The sequence below is a fragment of the Streptopelia decaocto genome (assembly GCF_964273445.1).
Source record: "Streptopelia decaocto genome assembly, chromosome: 2".
Classification (NCBI taxonomy): Eukaryota; Metazoa; Chordata; class Aves; order Columbiformes; family Columbidae; genus Streptopelia; species Streptopelia decaocto.
Genome location: NC_138655.1, coordinates 124,712,661 through 124,723,025, shown reverse-complemented (window position 1 = coordinate 124,723,025; position 10,365 = coordinate 124,712,661). Strand labels below are relative to the sequence as shown.

Here is a 10,365-nt window from a genome sequence, read left to right as displayed (position 1 = left end):
GCGGCGGCGCGGCGAAGGGGAGGGTCTAGGGCCGGGCGCACCGTGCCGGCCGGCCGGACGGGCGGCTGCCGCCGCGCCGCGGGCATGGCGGAGCCTGGCGGTGCCGGGGCGGCGGGCGGCGGGCCGCAGCAGGGCTCCCCGGCCGCCGGGGGCCCGGCCCGCAGCGCCGCCGAGAGCCCTGGGGGGCCAGGCTCGGCGCGCACCGCGGGGAAGAAGGCGCAGCTGCGCGCCGCGCCGCGGGCCAAGAAGCTGGAGAAGCTGGGCGTCTACTCAGCTTGCAAGGTACCCGGCCGCGGGCGCCCACCCGCCCACGGAGGGTGGGGATTGACGGAAGGGAGGGGAGGGAAGGAGGCGGTGGGGAAGGGCTGTGCCGGGCGGGGGAGGCGGCCCGGCTGCAGCCCGACGCTCCCCGCGGAAGTGGCCGTGCCGGTGAATCCTGCTCCCTGGAGCTTTCCGGCCGGTGGTTGAAAAAATAAAGCCCAAACGCACCAAAGACGGGACTGTGGGGGCAGCGCCGCCCTCCCTCCTGCCCTAGCCGGGCGGCAGTGGAGGTGCCCAACCCCAGCGCCTGTCTGTCCGTCCTTCTGCGGGAGGCGGCGGCGGGCGGGGTGGCTTCTGGTGCCGGCGGTGAGCGCTAGGTTGACAGCGCTGCCGCAGCTGCCAGCCGCGTAAAGACCCCGGCGGGGAGGGGGGACACCCGCCTGCCCATGGGAGGCGGCCCCCCCAGCCCCTGCTCTGTCCCCGCTCCGCGGGAGCGCACCCCCGGCCCCGGGCGGGGGCTGCCTGTCGGCCAGGGTGCGGCGGCGGCCTCGCAGCGCAGGGCTGTTGACATCGCAAAAGCCGCTGCCCCGAGCTGGCACCGTCAGCAGCCGCTTTGGCAGAGATGCGAAGGGGCGCGGCCTCCGGGTTTGGGAAAGTTGTGTCCCCGCCGGTCACGTCGCGCCGTCCCGCTGTCCGGTGCCCGGGTCGGCAGCGGCTACCGCCGCCCGCCTGAACCCTGCCCCGGCGGGGATCTCTTCTCCAGCGCCTGCCTGGTGCTTGCTTCTCATATTCGGCAGAGCTGCCCAGGGTTTTCCTCCACAAGTACTTTCCCTCCACCCGCAATTTTCTAATTGCTGGGAGAAGCAGGACTTGCCTGTGTGTCGGAGATGGAGGAAGCCAGGTCAGAGCTGTCGCTCCTGCCTTTGGAGGCCTGTGACAACTGGCATTGTCATCTGTGCGCGTGCACATGCGGCACACACAGGAGGACCAGTGCGGTCGGAGCACGGGCCGCTGGCTGCAGTGCTGCTGTCAGGGCATTTCCTGGCTGAACAGCAGGTCTGACATATTCAGATTGGCAGTGCTGATGTCAAGTCCGCTAGTAATGCTTTTGTTATTGAAAATAGCTGTTCGGGAGAAATGTGCATCTTATTTTCTCTGTTCCATTACTTTGGAAGCCTCGAAAGGGCAAACATTAAGTGAAAGGCCAAAATAAATGCTAATGTACATGGGGAAGCATCGTAGTATGACTTCATAGCCCTGTCTGGTGGTGTGCGGAGCTTTAACTGTATGCTGAAGGTGTGGCGCAATGCTGTCATGTGAGGGCAAATTAAGGAAGCCACATGTTTCAATTTTTTAGCTGTTTCCATGTGTGCAGGCACCTCCACTTCAGCTTTGGTGCGTATATAGGACATTGCAAGATTACACCCATGTCAGTAAGTTAAAAGAGCAGCTAGTGTACCTGAAACCTGTGACCCTCATTGCAGGCTGGGTGGCATGGTTTGAAGCTTTCCCAGTGCTGAGTCCCCTTTGCACCCCCATATTGTAAAGTTACCAAGACTTGCTGTTAAATGATCCTGGATGTGTCACGGGCTGTTTGGAGTGTGTGTGTGTGAATTGCTTTTTTATTCTGTGGTCGGTTCTTTTTTCTTCCTCTGATATACCTCCAGATGATCTTCGTGAGGGCAAAAGTAAAAACCTCTTCTGAGGTGCTTTGCCCCACAGAGGTAGCTGTGCTGCGAAGAATTGCAGGCAGCCTTGTCTCCTTTCAAACCCTTGGCTTTTTTGGGGACCCACCAGTGCCATGTGTGCACTGCCACAGGTGCTTTATTGGGAGGGGGACAAGGGCCATTTCAGAGGCGTGGAGGACGTCCTGTAGCCTGCTGCCAGCCCTTCTTTCCCTCTCACAGAGCTCTGGTGGTGGGGTGCACTGTGGTGACAGCTCGTGCTGCTGGTGCTCCGCTGGGGTGGCCTTACTGTCCCTCTTCTGTGAGAAGCCCTGTGTGTGTGCCCCATTGGCACTCCAGTGATGGATGGAGCAGGACCCATGGCCGAGGGCACCACAGGGCCTCTTCCTCCCACCAGGATCAAGGCAAAGCCACAGCACTAAATGCTGTTCTGTGTACAGATTAAAATGCAAAACCTACTTTTGCTATTTCACTTAAGTAATTAAGTGGCAGGCAGCTTTCTTTCAGGTCTCAAAACAAGCAAGTAGGCAGACGGGAAGCTCCTTGAAAACTAATCAAGTGGCTTCTCCTGTGGGATATAGGGGGAAGGATCCAGCAGGGTGGAAGAATGTGTTATTTTTCTTACTGAACACCTGGCAGGTGCTCCAAAATGACACTACTTGACTTGTAACATCAGTGGTTTGCAAGAAACTGTAGCAATGCAGAGTGTAACTTCGAACTTTTTCATACTTTGGGTTGCAACTTCTCTTCCATTAATTTTGCATTTCTGTGTGTGAGTGTAGAAGAGTGAGAGAAGACAAACATACCACCTCTGAAGGGGGCATCTGTATGCATTAAGTAGTGGTTGTATGTGAATCTTGTGTAAATCTACACAGCGCTGTACAAGTTGGAGTGCAGAAAATACGTAATGGCATCCGTAGCATCCATCACCTTCCCTCATGTAGATGGAGTGATTGGTGGCCATGTGAAGGATGAATATCACTGGTAACAGCAGAAATGCTAAGCAGAAGAGGGTGGAAGGCGTTGCTCTGAGGTGGGATGCTCATTCCCCGAGAGGGACCTCCTGGTCCTTCTTCAGTGATCCCTTCTCTTCACAGGAAACATGGACAATGACTGCTGGCAAAGACATCTTCAGTGTGCACATATTCTGAGCAGAACAAGAATGAAGTTTAGGGAGCTGCTGCCCAGGTTAGAGAAATGTGAGGTTTGTTTCTTTTTCCTGGTGAAGAATTAGGACAGGAAAGTTGTAGCTGTTGAGCTGCTTTACTTGACTTTTTCCCCTGTGAGAAAAGGTCGCGGTGGAAGGGGGAGAACAGGCTCTGCTGTGTAAAAAACAAACCAAACCAAACAAAGCTTCTTAAATGCCCAAGTTTGTGGGGTGGTGGTGGGGAAAAAGCATGTTCTAAACAATAAGGTATATATTAGGAGTTGGCACAGTTTTCATGACTTTTGGAAGTCCATGGTAGTGCTGTTTGCTGTGCAAGGTTTTGTATTTAGCATTTGCTATATCTGTACACATATGAATGGCTGCATACATCATTTTGGTTTTGTCCAGTGTGAAACTGAGCATTAGGCATGCAAGCTTGCAGCACTTTTATATAAGAGAAGCACTGTGTGACTTACACACATAAATATATTTAATGAAGATGTAGGAGGAAGTCTCCTCAGCTTTTTTTTTTTTTCCCTATTGGTTTACAGTATGTGGAAACACAACTCTTTCTTCAGTCTCACTGGGAGGTTTTTTATAAATAAATTGAAATATGTGCTATTTTAGTACACTAAGTTTTCTGTAAAGTTGGCTATTTCTCATTACATACATCTTACAGGAGTGCCTGGATGCTTATAAATGTAATTAGAGCCCAGTAGCCTATGACATTTGCAAAAGTAGCAGGGAATAATCCTTCTTGAGGAAAGACTTTGTGCTTTAGATAAACAAAACAGAGAGTGAGAAGAGTTATGATGAAATGACTTGGCTGAGGCCCTGCAGCAAGTGAGCAAGTGGCAGAGGTCGAAGTAAAATCTGGGTCCCAGGCTCTAGAGCAGCTGCTGACCCTTGGTAGAGGTGCTGCTTCCCGCATCTCATCCTAAGGTGACCTCTATGGCATTTTCCTGCTCTTCCACATAAAACAGAGTTCATAGGGTAAATGCGTATCACTGTTTCCATAATGAAATATTTTTTTTCCTGGCTTTCATAGATTAAAATGAGGCAGACTTGGCTGTATTACTACTTGGCTCTGTATAGTGCAAGTACAGCTCCTTGAAGCTCAAGTGGAAATGTATCAAAGTTGTTTTCTGTAGGAGTGTATAGGAGACATACAAGAAATCTAAAGTTTTCTTATGATCATTTTCATATTTGGTAAGTGAAACTGGAAAATACAGGGGATAAAATACTTGGATTGATTAATAAATGAAGAACGTTGAACTAATTATTTTGTATTGTTAAAGACAAATGGGTCAGCTAATTTCCTGATACATATGAGTAGCTCCCCAAGCAGTGTCTGACTGTCTGATTGCTGGATACTGGACATCTGAGTAGGAAAAATATGTATTTTAGATTCATCAATGTATTTGTTATGGTTTGTGTGATATTCTTTGTTAAAAGCATCAATTTGAGATTATTGCTTGCAGGAAAGAAACTTACAGGATATTTTACACAGCTTTTGTGTTGGGAAGATCAGTGTTTTTTTCTAGAGTAATTATATTTCCTGGAAATAGAAAGATCTGTAATGTGTATGTATAATCTGTTGAGTCTGCTTCGCACTCCAGTAACCACACAGGGCAACCTGCATGATTTGGAGTTGGAAAGAGCCCAGCACAACAGCTGTCTTGAAAATCAGTTTTAAGATTGTTGGGGTCTTTTAAATTGTAATTAGGTTAGTTTGGAGTTTGCATGCTCCTATGCTGATTTCACTGTCTTAAAAGTGGAGGAATGTTTTAGTCTATAAGTCACTGTAATATTTCCTTTTATTCGTGATTATTTAGACACGTGAAACTCGCTGAAAAGGGGCCAAGTTGTGCAATGTTGTAACTTTCAGGTGCTTCCTTTTAAAATAAAAAATACTAACAATATGTGTTAAAATGTACTGTGTTTTTTCACTGTCCATTTTTGACCTACTATCAGTATATTCAGTATTTTAAAGGAAACAGTAACTTCAGAACTTCAGTTTGCCCACAGCTGCAGTTTTCACTGCCCAGAGCTCCCAGAGAGCTTGATTTCCTGCATTGTAATGCTCCGCCTAATGTGGAAGGGGTCAAAAATTATTTCAATTATATTGTATGGTGCAAAATGTACATAATTTCTGCACTGTTTTTGTTTGTTTGTTTGTTTGTTAGTTTTTCTTGGTGAAGGTAGGCAACAGTGTCTAATGATTGTGTTTTATTATACTGCACTTATCCAATTTTATTAAGGTGTGGTGTTTGTCGTCCCCAGGCCTGCAAAGATGACAGTCATTACTTTGCAGGCTTCAGTAAGGCAGAAGTCCCCAACTTTCTCCAGTGGCTTTATCAAAGCTCTGCAGATGTCCCAGAAAAGAAGGCTTCAAGGACTGGATGTACTAGTTCAAATGCTTCTTTTCCTTCCTCCCCTCAAAACTGTTTTGATCTTAAAGTAAGTTTTTGCGGAGGTGAAGTCAGACTTTATTTTCTAATGAAAAGCAGATGAGTGACATTTAAAAAAAGAAAAAAAAGGAGGGAAGAAGGAAAAAGCTGAAGATAGTCAAAGAAAGGACTTACTGAATGAAATGCTTTGGAAGACTTAAAACAACTCAGCAATTTAAGCCACTGAGGAATGCACATTGCGTATTCATTGCAAAATACTTGCACTGTCAACATCTACAATGAAAGCTTAGTTTTAAAGAGGACCTTTTCGGGTTGTGTTTTCTCGTGGTTAACAGAACATTTATGCTGATTCTGGTGTTTTATAGAGAGATTAATGAAAAAAACCACCCTAGTAGTTGTTTGAGAAAGGTCTCTGGAATAATTTGAACAATACAAATTAACATCTGCTTCAGAAAGATCTGGCGAGGAAATACTACTGAGGGCAGAAAAAAATCTGCCGTTGAACACGCTGTTTTTATTCTTCTGTGGGTGGCTTGATACTTATTTTTGGCAGTTTAACTGAGCTGTTATCACGATTCATGCATCTGTTTGTTTGCATCTTTGCTGTTAATTATTGTGTGACACTAAAGTTTGTGTAGTTACTCACTGTTTATAGTTTTTAGGCTTGATAGTAAACATTGCGTGGTGAGCTTCTGTGAAATACTGCTTCCACTTGGAGAAAAATATTCTCAAAAAGCTTGTGCCTAGTTTGAGGGGTTTTTTTTGGACATGTTTTATTGTGGTATGATTTAAGACAATTAATAATAAGCATGATATTATGTCGGTCATTTACAGTGTTGAACATTTGTGCGGACAGCTGCATGGGAAGGATCTCATCTTACTTCCCTAAAATAATATTCAATCAGTTTTTGTTTGAGAACTTCTTTGTGATCATCTCTTGAATTTTCTTTGGCAATAATCTCATTTTCTGACAGTTTGTTTGTTTGTTTGTTTTTTTCTGTGAAAGTTTCTCTATCCTTGTCTTAACTGCAAAAACGCTCATGGCAGAATTGCCTCTCCCACAAAGCAAATGTGAATAGCTTATTTGATATTTATTCTGTCTAGCTCAAGATGCTAGTTGAAAGTGTGGTTTCACATAATCTCATAGATGTTCAAAGCCCCACACCAGGGCAGTCCTTGGTTCACAGGTGTCACTCAATCACTGATCTCTCTTTCTAGTCATTAAACTTTAAGAGGTCCTGTAGGTCTGGATAACAAACAAAAGTAAAACTGGCTCAGTGCCTGTGAAACTGTAAGAGACAGTTTCTGCTGTAAAATAACATTCAACCATCTTCACTTCTCTGCCAATCAGATTACTCATAGAAAACATGATAGAAAAATAACATTCAGTATAAATCCATCCAGATTTCATTTTATGAGACTTAAATAGTTTTAATCTTCCCCCTATTTAGTACTGAAACCTTCCTGATGCCACATTACGAATAGGTGGGTGGCAGGGGGTCTGCACCCCTGCAGTGAGTGTGGAGAGCCAGGGGCTTCAGGCGATGCAGGTTGTCCCCCTTCCATTGGAAGTAGTTTTGCTGGGCACTTGCAGGTGGATTTCTGAGTCATGCTGGTGGCTCTGGGTGCTGACAGCATCACTGGTACCCCTTGGTGCCTGCTGGAGGAACCCAGACGGAGAAAGACTAAAGTATTAGATATGGTAAAAACATCATGTGGTGCGCAGCAAACTGCAGGCAGCAGTTTTCTTGGTGGTCAGGTTGCTGAATATTTAAACTACTTTGGAAGAACAGTTTACCATCAATCTCCAAAGCTGTCAGTCTTAGGAGCTGTCAAACTGTCAAACTTTCTGCTTCTCCTGGGTAGGATGGGATTTGGAAACATAAAAGGAAAATGAAATAGATTCCTGAAATAAATTTCATTAAATATATTCAGAATTGATTTTGAAAAATTACACCTTAATGCTGGATATATTAACATCACAATTTTTCCTACTAAGGTTGTTTCAGTCATAAGTATTATGCAGAAGTTGGCATACTTTCCTTACTGAGGCCCTGGCACTACAAATTCATGAGTATCTCATTACAGCCTAGTGCACAGATATCTATGAGAAGCAGAAAAAACACACTTTTCTTCTAATCAGATCTTCAAATGGGAGCACGAATGATGTTAGTAGTACTTGGCCATCAAAATAACTAAGATCTTTTGGACATGCAGAAGAAAATCCCCTCCTATAAGGCTGCTCTTTGGTTAACTAGAATTGAGACTTAGAACTTCTGCATGGTTTGGAACATGATTACGCAAGTCACAACCTCTCCCTTCATGGTCACCCCATTTAGCTGCAGTCTGTGGGTGGTGTTTCACAGTCACTGAGTGGAAATAAACCTTCCAGGGTGAGCAGTAGGTTTCATTGGTAGGGTCAGTGTCTTTGGCATCCCTTGCTTTTGTGGCCAAGCCTTGCTGTAGCCAGCTTTCCCCAATACTGCAGTTGGGTTGTCATGGGCTTGTTTTTAGTTGCATGATTCCTTGTTACTGGTGTAGCTGATAAGGCAAAGATAAACGCATTGCCTGTTAGATAACCTGTTTGTGTTTAAATCATTATAACTGTCTTGGTGGCAGGATCTGTACATGTCGATATACTAGTAAATGTTTGAATACTTCTTTCATATAGGAGCTAGGGCTTTCTGTTAAGGAATTAGCCAGAGTTTTTGTATTTTTTTGAGCATGGTTTACTTACCAGAACCATGTTAATCTCTCTATATATGGTGATATTCTGTTTCTTTCTAAAATATAAAGCCGAGTCGTGTGGTAGATTAAAAGCCAAAACCAAACAAAATAACAATGACAAAACACCCCCAAACAAATATCAAACAAACAAAAAAAAGAAATTAATAATGTAACTTTTTTGTTGCTTTTGAAATAGCACAGTGTCAGCAAGCTTCTGGTTTGTGTTTGGTTTTGTTTTTTTTTAATGCTGTTGATCGATAGCCCCTTTTGCTTTGATTTCAGGCCGAGGAATCCTGTAAATGCAATGGCTGGAAGAACCCCAACCCGCCTCCCACGCCGCCACGGGCAGAGCTGGGGCAGGCGGGCGTCAGCCTGGCTGAGCCGTGCCGCAGCTGCAGCCACGCGCTGGGTAAGGCTCCCCTGGCCCCCGCGACCCACGTGCTCCCCCCAGACCTCTCCGCTCCTGCGGGACAGAAGCCAAGATGCCATCGAGAGACCTAGAAATGGGGGTTATGATTGGACATAAATGTCAATTGACTTAGCATACCCTAAAGTGGGTTTTGAAGGAATTGAACTAAGGTACAACTTGTGACAACTCTGGCATTTTAAACTGTTAAAATGCAAAAGCACTTTTAAGCTATCCATAACAATTTTAATACTTTGTGTCACATAAGCATTAACCTCACATTGTTTTATCTGTCAGATGCTTTAGTTACAATCATAGAATCATAGAATAGTTTGGGTTGGATGGGACCTTCAAAGCTCATCTAGTCCAACCCCCTTGCAATGAGCAGGGACATCTTCAGCTAGATCAGGTTGCTCAGAGCCCTGTCCAGCCTGGCCGTGAATGTCTTCAGCAATGGGGCATCTACCACCTCTCTGGGCAACCTGTGCCAGTGTTTCACCATCCTCATTGTAAAAATGACTCTTTCCTCTAGGCTGTGTTATGTTTTTTACCATAGGATAAACAATAAAATATTCTTGAACAATGGTAAAACAGGTACTCTTACCTATAAAAAGAGCTGTGCCTTTTCTGTGTCACAGAAAATAATATTGGGCTTGTACTTCTTAGCTTTGTCTAAGCTATTGTGCAGACCGCTTGTGTATCTTGAAAGCAACTGCTCAAAATCCACTGTTAAATACTGTTGTGAGGTTTGGGTCTTTTGTTACAGATTGATAATAAATAATGATTCATTACCAACATAACCTGAAAAATGAGTGATGAATCACTGTGTTATTTTTTTAGGAATTTGTGCTTGTCCAAACTAAACGCTGATGATTTTTCTATATGCATTCGCAAATATTGAATAAAAATTTAGCTAAAATAAAATTCAGAACTAACTGAAAAGAAGAAGTTGCTATTTAATTTTTGTTGATGTCCAAAACTTAGGACAGTGAAATAAGAAAAAGGAAATAGAAAATCTTCACAATGCATCATTTATGTTTTACTTTTGAAAACAATATTGTACTTTGTGTGGAAAACTTTTATTTAAATTGGGATTTATTTCTATTTCTCCTCTGTTTTCTTTTAATGCTCTCATCACATTTGATCTATTTCTGGGCTTTTCAGCACATTTCTTTCCTGATATTGCAAATATCTGGGTTTGCTTGCAAGAGAAGATTAATAAATGCACAGTGTCACAGAAAGTTTGGTTGCTTTAGTTTCAACCTTTCATCATGCAGCTTCCCTGTGCTGCTTTTGGTTTTGCAATTAGGGCAGCTTGTGTTACCCATCCCTTTCATTCCTGGCCTTTGAAGAAAGAGGTTTTTGGTTGTTTTGTTTTTAATCTTTGGAGATGTCATGTCTGTCATTCCCTGTTCTTCAGCAGAATTTGTGGATGGCTATGTATTTTGTAGCAAAACTCAGCTCTTCTAAAGGCTGAGACTATTTTTGGTCTGTTAAAAAATCTTACATTGCTCATTAGCTAGGAAACTAGGGAAAATCAGTACTGTAAAACCAGTACCAATGAAATTGTAGCTTATGGGACAATATTTTTATTTATTGCTGGTTTTAGGGAAGGTAAAGTTTCTTATTCTGCCATCTGCAGCTAACGAGGATGATGTTTCATTTGAAATAACTGAAATAAGCTGCTGTCTGCTTCCTCATACTACTGGCATAAATATGTCTTTCAGT

At 44.2% G+C, this 10,365-nt stretch overlaps 1 protein-coding gene across 3 annotated transcripts in view; it reads left to right on the top strand.

Moving 5' to 3' along the window:
• The first annotated feature begins 47 nt into the window (after positions 1–47).
• KAT2B (lysine acetyltransferase 2B) overlaps positions 48–10,365 on the top strand; it is a 43,799-nt gene continuing 33,481 nt past the window's right edge. Inside the window, exons 1-2 of one of the 3 annotated variants that reach the window (XM_082045330.1) lie at positions 48–282; positions 8,514–8,640. In XM_082045330.1, the coding sequence (XP_081901456.1) occupies positions 85–282; positions 8,514–8,640 (325 nt within the window). In that variant the 5' untranslated portion in view covers positions 48–84. Of the gene's footprint in view, positions 283–8,513; positions 8,811–10,365 lie in introns of those variants that run through there. The other 2 variants (XM_082045329.1, XM_082045331.1) reach the window with 2 other exon arrangements.